The 17,113-nt window shown below is 36.8% G+C and overlaps 1 protein-coding gene across 2 annotated transcripts; it reads right to left on the reverse strand.

The window, feature by feature from the left end:
- Positions 1-7,866: 7,866 nt before the first annotated feature.
- On the reverse strand, positions 7,867-15,759 carry LOC139954930 (uncharacterized). Of its 2 annotated transcripts, XM_071954944.1 has the most exons (8): positions 12,823-13,123; positions 12,410-12,555; positions 11,501-11,594; positions 11,027-11,224; positions 10,240-10,407; positions 9,655-9,805; positions 9,202-9,332; positions 7,867-8,742 (listed from the first exon to the last, which is right to left on the reverse strand). In XM_071954944.1, the coding sequence occupies exons 4-8, from the start codon at positions 11,171-11,173 to the stop codon at positions 8,422-8,424; spliced, it is 918 nt and encodes a 305-aa protein (XP_071811045.1). In that variant the 5' UTR covers positions 11,174-11,224; positions 11,501-11,594; positions 12,410-12,555; positions 12,823-13,123; the 3' UTR covers positions 7,867-8,421. The 2 variants fall into 2 exon arrangements, with proteins under 2 accessions (XP_071811045.1, XP_071811043.1); XM_071954942.1 differs by lacking the exons at positions 7,867-8,742; positions 9,202-9,332; positions 9,655-9,805; ... (3 more) ...; positions 12,410-12,555; positions 12,823-13,123 and adding exons at positions 13,197-13,216; positions 13,577-15,759.
- Positions 15,760-17,113: the final 1,354 nt, after the last annotated feature.

Here is a 17,113-nt window from a genome sequence, read left to right on the forward strand (position 1 = left end):
TACTGAACAAAAAGATCAAGAGCTAGATAGTGTAACAAAGTATTACCTTGGTTTGAGTTATTCACTTGATTAGCTATCAACAAACTATGCATTAAGGAAGAACCCCTTTGGTATGGATATAATCAACTAAGAGGAAGGTGTGAACATGAGAGTGCCATGAGAATCACACAGGGAACTAGAAGATAAACATCAAGAGATAAGTAGCCCTATACTCTTGTGAAAGCAGCAGAATTGTGAGATTACTTTTACAGTGTTAGCAAAACAGTACACACTTTTGTTTGTTGCTGTTCATTTTGAGATGTCCAGCCAAAAATAAATAAAACATGCAAAGAAAGCAGTGAACAGTCCTGGAAGAAAGGGAAAGGCTCTTAATTGTTTCATATGTATAGCTACAATCTAACACTTATGCACATTGCATAATACCCTTATTTATACCAGGGAGTTCCATAACAACTCCCTGATTATACTCATGTCCAATACTGTACATGTATGTACAGTATGTACAGCATGTATGTAGTAGCATATACAGTGCTACACTGCAAAGAGTAGGATTTTACTTTAGGCAATTATCTTCTGTCATATGTAGTTCATCACATGCATGCAGCTTATGTGTATCATCATGCTACATGTACCAGCTATTAGCTCTGTGCCGAAGCACTCCGAACTAAACGACAGTGTTTGATGTCTGTCATGGGGGAGGGGAAATGTGGGGGGAGGAGGGTGAAAAGATCAGTGAATTGTTTGGGAGACTTGGGACCTTCTAAGTCCGTGTGAGTCTACCCGTAGTTGGATTATAATGATGAAACAAGTGTTTTCAGTGTTGTTTAATGTATTGTAATGTTAGTGATATATCTTTACATAGCTACTGATCAACTGTAGATCAATTTAGAAGAAAAAAAACCCTTTTTTTTTTTTTTTACAAAAGTAGCTGAAACATTATTACATTATGTCAAAATTAGTTACTTATTGGCACTTGTAAGATATATCATCAAAGCAGAAACTCAAGGATCCACATGGAAAAAAGGGAATTTTTGTCATATACTCAGGACTACAGTGTGAGTTACAATTGGAAGAAATTACACAATTTTAAGCATGTTTTGTTATTACGGCCATTAACCAATGCTCTCTGTTTCATGATGAATTCAAAATATGTTTATCATAATAGTTCCTGAAAATAAAACCTCTGAAACCCATTTACATATTTTGTTTAGAAATATTTTGAAAACCGTACATGCAAAATTGTTCACCCCTTTCTTAATTCGCATCACAAATTGTACACAGAATTGGAGCGTACTATTTGATAACATTTTCTTTCATTGTAATGCCGTATATGATGTGTGAAATCTCTGTTGGTGTGTTTCTTAGCAAGTTTGGTTAGACAATGTCATTTGATAAAAGGAGGGCAGAGTCTTGGCAATATAAAAGACAAGTTTATCCAAAAAGAAGTCTGCAAAGCTGTTAAGTACCATACCTTATTGTATGCTTTCCGTAGTAGTTTCTCAAATGCAATGGCTTGCGGGAGACCAATGGATAAGACGTTTTTGGCCATGTTTGAACCAGTAGGAACCTGCTTTTGTTTACCATTGATATTTAAGAAAACTTTTTTCAAAGAACAGGGTCACGGAGACCTCAAATATGAGGGATTCTTGTAGGTACTTGTGGTATTTCCTCCAGCTCCAAACCAGCTATTGATCTCCCAAATTTACTGAAGTACCCTAGAAAAAGCTGTCCCAGAGGTTAAGGCTCTACCAGATGTAGGAATCTCCTACATACAAATATTGATATTGTAGATTTATTCCAATCTTTTGTAATTGCGGGATGTCAAGTGAGCTGCTTGGTATCCTACGACTCCATTACTTCAAATGGTTAGCTTACTGTACATCCAATATCATATCAGTTGCTCGATATTGTGACTAAATGGATATGAGAGGAAAGCAAAGCAAAGTACTATTATCTTTCTGAAGGATCTTTTTTCAACTGTTTTTGGTTCCTTGCTGAAAGCAAGGGAAATGCATTCAGGGTGGCATGTGTCTGTATGTATGGGTGAGTGTACATGTGTGTGTGTGTGACACTTTAGCTTGTATGCACGATAAATCAACAAAACAAATGATCATTTACCATACTTATCGTGTGGGTGGCCCATAGTTGATAAACCCTATTGATGTTGTTGCTCAAACACTAAAACTAATGAGGTCACATGGTCAATTGTCAAAATCTTCAAATGGCAATAATTCGGCACAATTGGTAAAATATTCTTCAAACTTGGTATGACGATAGTGGTACACTTGCTCCAATTGCTAATGTATGTTGCAAATCATATCATATCAAATCATAGCATATCATATTAGGAGGTGGGGCTGAAGGTTATTTCAATATGTAACGTTTGTATGCACTATAACTCATCAGGGAATGATTACCATTGTTGCCATGTGTGGGTGGGTGTATGAACCCTATTGATTTTGGTGCTTATCATGAATATTAATTCGGTCATTGGGTAAAATATGAATATTAACGAGGAGTGGCTTCAGTGTTTGACAAAATTTGAGCATCTAATTTATGTAGAAATTCTACATCTTATTTCTTAATAGCATAATGCATTTCTCTAAGATTTTCTCATTATTAGATCTTTATATTACACATTGTATCACTTACAATTTACATATATTTTTCAATGTATTTATTGTTTCCCACAGTAACAAACTAGAGATCAGTGCAGTGGAGGATGACATATTTCAGTTAAGAGAAAAAAGTGAGAATGGAAGTGATACTAACAGTGATAATGAGACTGCAGCAGCTGCAGATGACAGGCAACTCACACCCATTGCAGGAATGAAAGCAATTGTTTGGCTTGGCCAAATCCTTAAGCTCCTGCGAGATGTGAATGGCACTGTGCGCAAGCATTCTTTTTGTACAAGAGAACTTCAGTATACAACAAAATTGGTTGTAAAATGCAAATGTGGGGAAAAGTACCACCCCAGTGGTACTTGGTGTCCACAGCCAAAGCTGCGTGGAATGTATGCAGGGGAACTTACAGCTACCTGCATAGATTGTCGTTTCAGGCAACAGCTTCACGAAAACAGGGCAGCTGTTCAAAAGCATGAACTTGAAATGTATTTCCAAGGACACCTTCTTCAGGGTACAGAAATTGTATGTCGCCCCAGCTGTTGAAGATATGTGGGCAAAGATGCAGGAGACCCTGTTTACTTCATTGAGGGACAAAGAAGTGGTTTCTGGTGATGCCAGCAATGATTCTCCTGGACATAGTGCACAGTACTGCACTTACACTATGATGGAAGAACTGAGCAGTGGTAAGGTCCTGTCCTGCATATGGAGATCGTGGGATGTAAGAGAAGCAGCTTGGAAAAGCCCAAAGATGGAGAAGATAGGCTTCACCCGAAGTATGGATTTTCTCGTTCAGAGAATCAATGTCGATGAGGATGTGACAGATGGCCACCTTCAGATTGCTGCTCTTATGAGAAATTGTTCAAAATATGAAGGCATCATCCACGAAATGATGTATGGCATGGTAGCAAAAGCCTCACGAAAGCTGACAAGGCAAATGGTGATGCCAGCAATGATTCTCCTGGACATAGTGCACAGTACTGCACTTACACTATGATGGAAGAACTGAGCAGTGGTAAGGTCCTGTCCTGCATATGGAGATCGTGGGATGTAAGGGAAGCAGCTTGGAAAGCCCAAAGATGGAGAAGATAGGCTTCACCCGAAGTATGGATTTTCTCGTTCAGAGAATCAATGTCGATGAGGATGTGACAGATGGCCACCTTCAGATTGCTGCTCTCATGAGAAATTGTTCAAAATATGAAGGCATCATCCACGAAATGATGTATGGCATGGTAGCAAAAGCCTCACGAAAGCTGACAAGGCAAAAGGGAACAAAGCGATTTTGGAGTGGATGCCAGCCATCAGGAAACATTTTTGGTTCTCTTCCAGCAGATGTGATGGAAACGAGATGAAGCTGAAGGCATCCCTTCTCGGCATCCTTCACCATGTAGTCAATGAGCATGAGTGGGCTCTTGGAGCATATGGGTTTCCGGGTAAGTGTGCTCATTAGGAATAGATGAAGGCGAGCATGACAAGGGTCAGCAGCACATAAAACATTAGGGAGGTTGCTGACTAGCTAACGCTTTATGAAGAAGTTAGCGTGCTACAGGAACTTCAGGCATACCGGCAACCTGGAGTCATTTCATAATCATTTACTTTGTACGCACCAACGCGACACTCTTACGGGTTTCTTGGGTTTGCTACTCGAAGTAAGCTTGCAGCGATCGTGAGCAAGCTGTCACCAAGGACGGACATCTTCGATACAGTTGCTAGTAAGCGAACCCGCAACTTCCATGAGGAACCATTACGTGAGGCAAAAAGCAACGGCTATATAGCTGACTTAATGAGAAGTATTGCTGCCAAGCGATTAATAACACCTGGCCACCTTTCTCAGCATGTCTCCCTCGCGCAAGATGATCCAAGAAGGATCCATCCAAGGATGTCAATGCTTCCTAGGTCATCATTAGATAAGCTTGTAAAGGATCATCTCAGTCGCTTTTCACCCCAGCAGATATCTGAACAACCCCCAGAGTGAAGAAACCCATATTTTTTTGTAGTTTTATTGGTGTATTTCTAGTAATTAAGCTGTTGCCAATCCAATATATCATATATGACTTTAATTTACAAGTAAGTCTTCACTGTTGTGTTGCAAAATATGTGAGATTCATAACAAATTACACATCAAAACCACAATGCTTTCAAATATTCTGCTTGTCAACGTGCAATTTCAACTGGTTTTTAATTGTTATTGTTTTACTGTGCTGGCAGCTTATGTAGAAAAATGTATTTTCCCATTGAGGCTTTCTCCAGTGTTAGTGATGTATGTGTGTGTGAAAGGAGCAAGGAAAGATCACCATAAGTAATTACTTATCATAAAGGACTGATATAGTTGCACTACTCACTGATTTTCTGGAGTGCTGTATTTATCTGTACTTGAACAGGGGCGCAAGTCTTGCCCATTACTTTTTTGAATGGCATGTGGTATTTAGCCCAAAAATTATGGCTAATATGGGAAGTTCTGGAATGTTATGTAACGGAATGTATCTTACTCTTGTCTAATACACTATACAACACAGTGGTAAGTTGGTTGTATCCAAGCGAGAGGTGGGAAGTTTGAATATGCTTCCTTATATACTTTATTTATTTGTTTATACTATTGTTTATGAAATAAAGTTGGTATGGGTTGTAGGCTATTGCCTTTGGAAGATTTTGATGGTTGTTAAATCCTGTGACCTCACAATATATGTATCATGTGAGGCCCTCAATCACTAGGGTCATCTAGTCTAAATGCTCTATCAATCAACAAATTTATAGTCTTAGTTTCTTCTTAGTTGTTGAATTAACTGATATGTAATGGCATGTATGGTCTACTACTTTCATTTTGTGAAAATGCTGCAAATGTAAATACAAAATGTTTCTACTTTCTTTTTAGCTGCTGCTAGGAATCACTTTTACAATGGTGATATATATGGTCAGCTGTTATACTGTTTAGTTATCACCAGGCCTGGATATAACTGTAATGACATCTTAATGCAACTCTTACTTTTCTATGTACTAAACAAATTGTAGTAAAGTTGACTAATTTGTAGCAAATTGAAAATTTTAGCCTTTTATTTTCGTGTTACTAAATTGCTGTTCTTAAATATATTTTTGAGAAAGAATTTCATTTCATATATAACAGTACAATTAAAGATCAACTATGGAGACTTTTCGATGAACATAAGATCCCACCATTTTGCATCTCTGTAATCCTTAACTCACTCCAATTACATTGCTGTAATTAACTTTACCAATTTCGAACGTTAAATACGTGAAAAATGGGAAGAAAAGTCAGTTTTTATGAAACCTATTTCAGACATTCCTGAAACATTCCGAAAACATCAGGTGACCATGTGACGTCACTGATTGTATACCTCACTCACAACAATACTTTTAGTGTGTAAAATTTTATACTTGAGCTGCCATAAACATCAACGATATTACTCCTTTTCCCCCGAAATGCCACAATTGTGTTGTTTGAGGTTGCAGTTATACCTCACCCAACAAAAGCATCAGCTTTTTTAGATTTCCGAGTAAAAGAACCCACGTAAAACGCCGCAGACTTTGGATCCATTTTGTGAGATCCACGCGGAAAGATTTTCAGCACCCGGAGTATCTCATGCCCATAAGTCCACATGCATGACCCTGTGTATGCTGCAAATGTCTCGTGCGAAAATTATATACTGTCGATAGCTGTGTCGGACATAGCTTAATGTGAAATTGATCCTTTCAAGTCTCCTCGTAAACAAGCTGTGGACGTCCTTACATGTAACATTATATCACGCAATTGACGGTATAATATTGACTGTAAGAGATGACCGTGTAATTACCGTGCCTAGGGTAGCACTGTTAGTACATGTAGTGAGTTACAACTCACGGCATTCGTAAATAGTCATATTAGGATCTCATTTATCTATTTATATCATTTATCATTTGTTGTATTCCAGTGTCGTGAGTTCGTGATACATTGTGTTATATTGTCCGTTATGGTTATTCCGGCATCTGCATGGTCCAAGGAGTTGAATATAAACGGTTCTATGTAGCGATCGGACGTTTCATTTCGTTACTGACTGTCTTGTGATTGTGGGATGTTACTGGTCAAGGCCTGTTTCAACTAGACCTAACTCTATGGAATTACACAGAGTCGTGGTAGTATTTCGCTCAGGATTGAACGAGAAACGTGGATTTGGATATTGACTGCTAAATTTGGTTTATTGAAAGGATACTTTTTCTGTGTTTGTACTTTGGGATATTAAAACGAGTAAGTACTATGTTCAGCTGAAGCTTAGTCATGTATATGCTACCCTGGTCGATTCGGGTCAGCGTCTTCTCGTAGTTGTTCGATTATCTTTAGTGTCTTTTTGGTAATTCGTTGACAGTAACGTAAGCCATTTTCCCGTCACATATCACGCATGAGGCATCTTATAGGTCTATTCTTCTGTTCAGTTTACGGTATCTTGCGAGAAAATTGTGTTATGGAATCGCCAAGCTGCTTGCATGTTCTACAGTATATTGTACCGTGCGGACCTATTGACGCTCCGCTATGTGAAAAATGCTTCCATTTGAGTGGAAATTTGGCTAATAAAATAGAAATTTAACTAAATTTTATTAAAATTTTATTAAAACTATTTGTTTACATTCATGTGTTCTTGTTTTAAGCTATTGGAAGTCAAATACAGTACAATTGTTCGCTATCTGTGTATAAACAGTGCCTATATGAGCGTTTGATTTTCGCGGTATACTCTCTTAATTCGTAAGATTGACTTTTCACTCTTTAAGATTGAATTTTAAATCTTTGGCAGATTGATATTAGGGACCAATCGGCTTAGATTGACTTTCAATCTGTCTTAAGATTGAAAAAAAATTAGTCTTAAAAGATTGAAAGTCAGTGTTTTTTAAGAATTGGATTGACTTTTAAAGCCAACGACAATTTCAATCTAAAACGATTGTAACTATCAGTCAATTAGACTGATAAAAGTCATTCCATATGATTGACTCTTTGATCATAAAAACTGACTTTCAATCTGTTATAGATTGAAAAGGTAGAAATCTAATAGATTGACTTTAGAATCTAATTTAGAATGACTATTAGTCTAAAAATGTTTTTTATTTATATCATTGGGACTGTCAATCAATATGGTCATGATTTTCACTCGTTTTGCAGTTTGTCTGTTTAAGCTTTCAACGTTAATTTTGTAAAGATATATTGAAAACAATTGGTTTTGTCACCCAATTAAATTATTCTCAAACAGAAGCTATAAACAAGTATGTCCACTTATTTTCGCTTGAGGAAAACACCAGAAACACAATGAACAGAAAACACACAATGTACTATGTAGACAAATTATATTCATTTACTGATGCAGTGAAGAACAAAACATGCAGAACATGGGAAATACTGGAGTTCCATAATTCTAACATGTTCAGGTGCTAAAGATGAAGGCTAAAATAAAACAATTAAAACACTGGCGTGCATTTACTGATGCAGTGATAAACAAAACATGGGAAATACTAGAGTTCCATAAGTATAATCATTTTCATGTGCTAAAGATGTGCTAAAGTTAAAGAATGAAGTTTGCAATAACATACTGAAGATGTTATGAGGTGTAAAAGGAAAATTTGAATAATTAGCCTTTCCTATAGATACAATAGGCAAATAAGAACCTGAATTGGATTAAAAAACTGAGGCTATGTCCCTTTTTGTTAAAACAAAAAAACCTGGTAAGAATACCGAGCTGAACTAAAATTATGCATGCTCGTTTTAAATGCTAAGTCTATTATTTATATTTCATCAGTAAACACCATTTTAAGTCAATATCATTACTTGGGTGGTGCTCTTATTGCTGCACCAAGAGCTCGGACCTGTGGCTTTGCTGTTGCTGGAGGTATAACTTCGTAGATCATTGCAGCAATAAATTCCCAAAATTGTTGCAGACTTGGAGAGTACTCCACATTAAAAACATAATGGCACTTGAACAGTCTGTCTAGAGCATCCACCACATGAAGCCCTCCTGAAATTGGAATACGATCCAATATTACAAAAAACTGTTTCGGATCTTTTTCTGCACCAAGGGATAGCAACAATGGTTGTTTGAAACGATCTTCTTTCAACTCTGTTGCTTCTTCTACATCTGTTCCTTCCTGTGGATAACAAGTAGAAAAGAGTAATAACTGTAACACATGGTAATGCTCTCCTTTCATCCATTTTCTGAAATGAGGATGATTTCTGCAGTTGAGCTAACTCTTTAACGCTTAAGCTTGAAAAATATGTTCAACTGCTTTTCTGAAGAACTATAAAACAACTTGCCCTTCTATCAGTCGTATTATTAAAACTGTTCAAGAGATGTTAACACTACCAATTGGTTACTCATCCAAGACTTCCAGGTATAACACACTTGCATTACCAGTCACATTAATGAAGGGTATACATAAATTCTCATCTTAAAATATTTGTTAACTTCTGGTGGATCAAAAGATAGCAGAATTAATTTGATATGAATGCCTACAGCAAACACTGCATGGCTGCCGCATCCTCAATACCTCAACAATGGAGATATTACAATTATAACATTTTCCTAGTGGTTAATATACATTACTTACAGGCACATTCTGGATTAGGTATTGCATAGCATCTGCACGACTAGACGATGACGTCTTTCCAGATTTTCCTTTGGTCAAGTTCACTGACCTGTGCAGCATGTACGTTAGTACACTCAGAGCACAAATATCTCCTATGTAAAAACAAATAATATAAATATGGTTTAAAGATATGAAACATTTGTATGCAGGGTTGGGAATACTTCAGTAACATGCATGCATGACTACTGCAGCCTACACATACTATATCTACTGTGATGTGTGCACTCTGGCTGTAATAAAATTTTCTGTTTCCACAAATATTCAAAGAAAAGCTGTATTGTGAACCTATTTATGTTGTTATTTTATTCTACTCAGTAGAATTACTGGAAGAGTGTTTCAACAGTGATTTCTCTGAGTATAATTTCATACAGCTTTTAAAATATATCAAAGTACATTGAAAATAATTGTACTTACTGTTGCCATCCTTGTAGTTTTTAATCAGCCCTTGAACAGCTGGATACTGTGCCTCTCCGAGGGCGATAATTTTTTCCCGGAAACATGTCTCCCATTTTGTTATAAAATTGTCACATCTCTCTGGATACATCATTTGGAATTCCAAGTTGATCTAGAATAATATGCAAAAATACTCACTTTTAATTTACAACACAAGTAGTGGCCTTTAGCGACTTTTGAACATAACAATTAAGTTAAGCAAGAAAATCAGGAATGGGCGAATCTCCCACACCAACACCAAAACCTACCACAATATCCAAAATATGTCAATTTGCATTCTTAAAGGTATTTACACAAGAACTGGATTGGAAAATATTGGATTGATTAATTGAGTTGGCTGCAAACAAAAAAACCAACCCAAACCTGGCTGAAAAATTGGATGCTCTAACAAAAAGATAACCAGTTGGTTGGTCTGTTAATGTTGAGGACAGTAATATATGCATGCATCCATGAATATTCAATAATGAAGTAGATGAAAAACTGTTCTTGCAATCAACTGTATCAGCTGTAGCTTTTTCATTATCACAGAACAAACAGATTGCTTACCAATTCTGGCATGTCTTGAAATCTGGGATATTGATTCACAATATCCGTTATTGTCAAGGATGATGGTCCTTCAATGATGGCCCGTCTAAAGTTAAAAGTATCCTTCAGGTACTGGCGATGTTTAGCATGATTTTCATGCGTCGGTGGCATGTATTTCATCCAGTTAACCTGTAAATAAGAAATTTGAAACATAAAAAGGAATTCCTCAAACAAAGTTTCATACTAAGAAGGTTATGTTGTGTCATTTTTTATATCGCTATAATGGATACAGTATACGTTGAATGATACTAGGAGTTGCATGGGACTTTTGAGAAATCATTCCACTCAAGTTGTCCTAGAAAAAATATTTACATTGGGTCAGCTTCAAGCACGACAGAAAATAACATTTTGAAGATATATCATCACTATTTCATTAAATCTTAAAAGGAACCCTTAATGTTAAAGCTCGTCCTTCACCTTTGCTTATACCTCCTTATTCTTTAACCACAAATGGTGCGTTCTGAATCCCAATAGCCACCCCAATGAAAACACCTAATATCTCTGATCTATTCTAGCTTTCCCATTGACAAACTTGATCCTCCGTTACAGATCAGATCTGGATCCCATTGCCTACTCATTTTCAATTGGGAGTACACCCAAAGCACCTTACATTCAGGTCAAACACCATTAAGAATATACTCATTTACAATTAATGTTGTGAAATTACCTTTTAGAACACACTAATATTCATTTTCTTATGTATTATTTGACGTTACAAGTACCCAATGAGCACTGGCTATTACATTACCTTCTCAACTACATCATCATCCTGAACAGTTCCTTCACTGCTAGATGGTGATATCAAACTCCCTGGAATTGCTCTCGTTAGGCTCATCTGCTTTGACTTGGAAGAACGTTGCCTTCGTTTTTCATCCTGGGGCCTTGTGGTCCTCATATTTTTTAATCTCTACTCTATAAATCCATGACCATTGTCATAGAAATGTTCCTGTGTAAATATAATAAGTATTTAGGACTTACATAAAAAAAAAGCTTTCAGTACACACGTTTAATTTCCTGTCTCTCACTGAGAGTATCAGCTGAGTTGAGCAATGGGATGTCTAGCCACAAATGCCCAGGTTAAGGGGTTTAGCATGTTAAACTCTGTTGGTGTCACAGCACTGCAAATACATGTCTTTTCTGACTACATATTTACATACATAATCATACAGTATAGATATACACATCTGCAGCTAAAGAATATATATAATGTTTCATCACTTACATGGCCTTCCAACCCTGGTGTGGTGTCCATTGTTGATGGGTAGGTTTTGACAATTTCTTTCGCTAATGCCATTTTCTGTTTGGAACTTGGATATCTGAGTAGGAATGAAATGCTTTACCAAGGTTATTTTCCAGATATTGAAACAATTCTGGACTTCAACAAAAGAGTACATGCAATCAGCATATGCAATTAACCACCTGCATTATTTATTTCTCTTATTTATTTTTATTTCTCTCCCTATCCACTCCTGACATTTAGTGTTCGACCGATTATATGATAATCGGTTATTACCGATTAGTTCATGTGACAATCTGGCCGATGCCGATTACCGTTTATTTTATCCTTTTCGTGGAACTGGCCTAATATATGATTAAGTGTTATGTATGATTACCAACTTTCAGGCCCATAAAATCAAAGCAGTTGAATGGAATGATCTACATCCTGTTACCTTGTGGTTGTGGTGAATCAAAAGCGAGATAAAATATAATCGCAATATAATCGCTTCTGCATAATCGGTAGCGCAATGAATTTTGCTGATGCCGATTATTTTAACCAATTGTCTGATAATCGGCCCGATGCTGATTATCTAACCGATTATCGGTCGAACACTACTGACAATATATATATATATATCCCGATTGCCTACATTATTGCGACTAGAATGCAAAATGCATTGTGGTTCAAATGCCCTTTCGAACAAGACTTCACTTATCCTATCAAATATGACTGCAGTGCTCATTAACATGCAAGATCATACTGAATGCATAGGTCCATGCCTTCAGCACAGAAAACAAATTGATGATGAAAGCCAGGTTTCTGTCTTTTGCCTAATTGGAAATATTTGCAATTCTAGTTGCTCCTCATAAGCATATGTTATTTGTAAAGCAATGATAATGAACATGTACTTACAGACCATATTTATCGACCATGCATGCCACGGCTAGTCTCACCAAAGTCCGCCTTTGTTTGCTGGAAGGTATCCCGCCTTTTGTAAGATGGTCATCTACTATTCCTCCTTCTGAATGGTCTTCCATTACCTTCTTCAGATTAAATGTCTGGAAATTGGAAATGACCACATAATAAACACAGCATTAACAGTGGCTTTTTAAAGGAGCGAGATTGCGATAATTAAATCCAGTCTGAATACATTTGGATATGACCAGAAAATGGAAGCAATGTAGGGAAATAGTACATCATTTCTTTAGACATTGCCCTGTCTATTTCCTATGCTGGCAATAGCACTATGTTTTAGTGAAACCTTAACTATTTAACAGGAAAAATACCTCACTTTTACACTTGGAAAATCAATTACTTTTTCTTACCAACACACTGTTGCTTGATGAAGATGATTTGATATTCTGTGAAGTGGGAGGAGGAATGCATCTCACTAGGGTTGAAGTTGTAGGCTGTGAGACAGACTTTTCTAAACACACATCATCATCCAAGGTGTCGAAGCTGTCATCTATACTGCTGACAGTGCTGCATGAATCCTAAGTATGAAAGGTTAACTATATTGCATCACTAGTATATATGTACAGTATATATTGCATCAAACTTACTGTGTTCATTCTCACGGTTGTTACTACGTATAAAAAATAAATGTGTTGAAAATCTCTCACAGAAATACCCTATTAACAATATACTGTAGAGTATGTGATGTATTTGCCTTCTATTTCTTTCTTTTAGTAAAAAGGACCTGCATGTCAACATCATTGTCTGAAGGAGATGATTTAGGGAACTATATTCAATTACAGCATACAGAATACATGTGAAAAGCTTAAATGAAGAGATACTATTTTGGGCATGGGTTCTTTTCTTTCACAACAATACCAGTATCCTTTTTTTTTGGGAAAAGATATATTTTGTGTCTCCTGTCTTCCAAAATGATTTGTTTGCTTTAGTTTTTACTAAATTCCACAAAATGTTTGATGTTATCTATAGACAAGGAACAGCTGATGACATGGCATCCTTGAATTCATTGTTATGGTGAGCATACTGTAACTATAAAGACATCATGAAGTTACCCAGTACTTAATACTATGTTATGCTCTAAGATATTTATACTAGTGTATGTACCTAGTTTGATGAGTCAGAGAGTAGCGAGGGCACAGATAAATGGGTGAGTTCTCCTCATAAGATCTCAATCCAGACAATGGCAGATGATCCGTCAGTGAATCAAGTGTCACAATACTAAAAACTGGCTGGTCTTGCATAGCAACTTCATATGCATGGTAATGAGTATTAAAGCCAATGTTCTGACACTGAGACACAACGAAGTAAACATCATCCGGTGTTTGTCCACACACCAATATGCTGCTTATTTTACCAAATTTGAGTTGGGAAGCATCGTCTACAGCCAGTATTAAATACAGATTTGCTTTGTATTCTGTTCCATAGAGTGACACTTGACTTGCCACAAAGACATCACTGTTCTCATTACACTGAAGTTTATCAGCAATGGCATCATTACCATCTAGAGATTCAATAGCAGTCATACTACCTCCTTGGCATTCAAAATCTAGCATATGTTCATTTCCTGACCAAACGATACACTGCCAAATTTGATGTTTACATGCAGCTGACTTGCATATATTCTTAAAATTGCAGTTTATGGCAGCTAGTTTTTTGCTGAATGCATGTTTCATCTCATACTTGAGACACTGCATTGACGTCAAGGGTCCACACATTCTGATACAATTTGGATAGTGAACCATATGATGGTGCTTGTTAATCATCCTATTTTGAGGGAAAATTGATGCAAAATGGTTGTGATGGTCATAAATCAGATGTTTCAAATACACAGTGTGAGATACTGTGACCAATGGAGCGTAAATGATATCCATACACTGCAATAGTAACAAAATTAACTTGTAGTACACATTGTCATGAGGAACACGATCACCGATAAGAAGAGGTAACATTCGAATGAAGCACCACATTTGAGAAGCTTTTTGCCCGAGTTTATGGTCAGTAATATTTCTTAACCGATCGGGCAAAACTGCAGATGGCTTGTTCTTCCTGTCATTAAAGGAATAATGAAAAGACTTAATTCGCTGATTTATCTCGTTAAGAGAGATTAAGTGATCCATCAAAACAAGTTGACGTAGTACCAGTTTGACTTCATATGGACAAGCTCCTTCAAGCATATCGTGCATGATATCCAAGTTGTAGTTAGTTACGCAATGGAAACTCCTCAAGTCATTCAGGGGACATGGCCTTCGAACTCCAGATAGTGGGTCTCCACGCTGTCTCTGCAAGGCAGCTTCAGCACAATCATCATGATCATCTACAGTTCTCGGCTGAAAATCTTGTTCTAAGAAATTAACTTTGATGTCTTCACGAGATGCTTTACACAGTCTACATAACCTATTTGCTGATGGGCTCATGAAACCAAGCAAATCATGCGCAGCTAATGAATCGCCACTAAATGAAAATAAACTGCCATGGAGTTCTACAATTCTCTTGTCCAGTTGCAACTGAACACCGTTGTCACTTTCTAATTGCTGCATTTCCATGATAAACGGGTGCAAGATTGGGCCAAACCCATACTTTTTCAAGTCACCAGCAAAGCATACAGCAAGCAAGTGAATGTTTTGCATTGCCGAGTTTAAATGCTTTGGTAGGTTTTGGATAGAATAGTAAAACATGCCAAGTTTGTGGATACCAGCCTTACTGCCAATAGGATTGCACACTTCTACATCATCATAAAACAGCTGTAAACGAATAGCATGCGGATACTCCTTGAATATTCCCAGCTGACTGTACTGCTGCCCATCCTGGTAACCTCTAAGGAACCCTGGCATGGAATGTGCTTCATTGTCAATGAGCTTGGTCATTTTTTTATTATTGAGAATAAGTTTAAGAACCTCCAAAACTGGAACATACTGGAATGTTTCTGTCACCACTTTTTGAATAGTTTGTCCTGTTCTTCTGTCCACCTGCTGATCAATCCTGGTACCCAGAGCAATCTCTTTTAGTAAAACCAAGTTTAGATTTTTCATCATGTATTTGGTCTGCTGCTCTGATGTCTCAATGCCTAAGAACGGATTCTCAAAACAAGAAAATTTCCCACAAAGCTCCTGCACATCTGCAGCATGTTCATCTACCCCATGATTGCTCAACACAGATAACATATTGTGCTTCAGTGATGACAGTGAGTCTTGGAACATATCCTTCACACCATTCATAACATGTTGAATGGCAGAAAATGGAAGTAAAGAGGATCTTAGCTTAAATAGCAAAGAAATAGCAAGTGCTTTCAGTGCATCTTCATCAAAGTTTACTAAGTAGTCCTGTTCCTGTTCACATGACATTAAATTATCAGAAACATCCACACATTTCCATCTTTTTCAATTTCATCATCATGAACATTTTCATCACCAGGGTGATTTTCATCGTTAGGGTTGTTTTCGTTTTGATCCTCTGGGAATTCGTTTAAATCATCAGCAAGGTGTTGAAGTCTTATGTGCCTCAAATATGAATTCATTAAGGTAAATGTTTTCATGCAACCATGTTGACCACATACCAATCGTTCAAATGTAGGTATAATTGCATGAAAAACACGTAAATGCAAAGCTAATTGTCTAGTGTCCTTCACAGGTTTTCTACACTTAAAACATGTTAAAGCCATCACTCAGCTTTGAAGGAATGTTCTCTGGTAATAGGTCCACACCAACATCACTGTGGTAGTTGCACTTTATCGTCCCTGGGATGAAATGTTCCATCTAGAATAAAATATTATATGTATAGTCAAGTGGGGTAAAAAAAAAAATTTACCTAAAGTTTGCTCTAAAAATTGATGAGTAAGCGGTATTGTTTCGGTTCCAATGTTCAAGTGTGTGGAGTGGGATTCTCTTAAAAAAAATGCAACAAAAATAATTTTTTTGTAAATGGAAAGTGTAGTTTTTGGCGAAAAATGTATTTTTTTTTTACCCCCAAATTTTCCTTAATTCGGGGTAAAAAAAAACAATGCAGGGGTAAAAAAAAACAATGCTAGAAAACAGCTATTTTCTTCATGAATGTATCTTAAAATCCTGTTTGCATATAATTACATCTAAGTATGAGCTACAACCTTTACATGCAAAAGGAAAAAAATTGTGAAATTTTATAAATTCGTAATTATAGATGGCTCGTGTCACATGTCATGCTCAGCCATAATCATACTGTACAGTGAGTATATGATGCTACATAAATGTGCTGTAATATAGTAGAACCATTAGAGTTGAGCCAATTTCAGTTCTGCCCAATTGTTTAACATTTTTGACACATGACAGACATAAAAACTATTTGCCTAACCTCTAAAATCAACTTTATGGAAAAATTCATCCATTCAGGCAAAATAGGGAGTACACTGGAGCCGGAAAGTACTTGTTTTTTAAAAAAAACAAGGCCCCCCATGAAGCGTGAATGAAGTTGAAGTAATTCTACCATGGGGGAGTTTAATATCACTAACTGCTATGCTGTAACTGCTGGAATAATCTCCACATCATATAAGCTGGGTATGCAGGAGAAAGTTTCGGATATGTGGAACAAACTTCAAATTTTACTAGTTTAGCATTTGCTTGATTCGATGAAGCGGTGATTGGCAGCGAAGTGACATAGAATTCCACAAAT

Source organism: Apostichopus japonicus, chromosome 17 (assembly GCF_037975245.1).
Source record: "Apostichopus japonicus isolate 1M-3 chromosome 17, ASM3797524v1, whole genome shotgun sequence".
NCBI lineage: Eukaryota > Metazoa > Echinodermata > Holothuroidea > Aspidochirotida > Stichopodidae > Apostichopus > Apostichopus japonicus.

Bases quoted from the DNA above. Each gene is read 5' to 3' on its own strand.
- LOC139954930 (XM_071954942.1), bottom strand. From the start codon at position 15,687: ATGAATGGTGTGAAGGATATGTTCCAAGACTCACTGTCATCACTGAAG.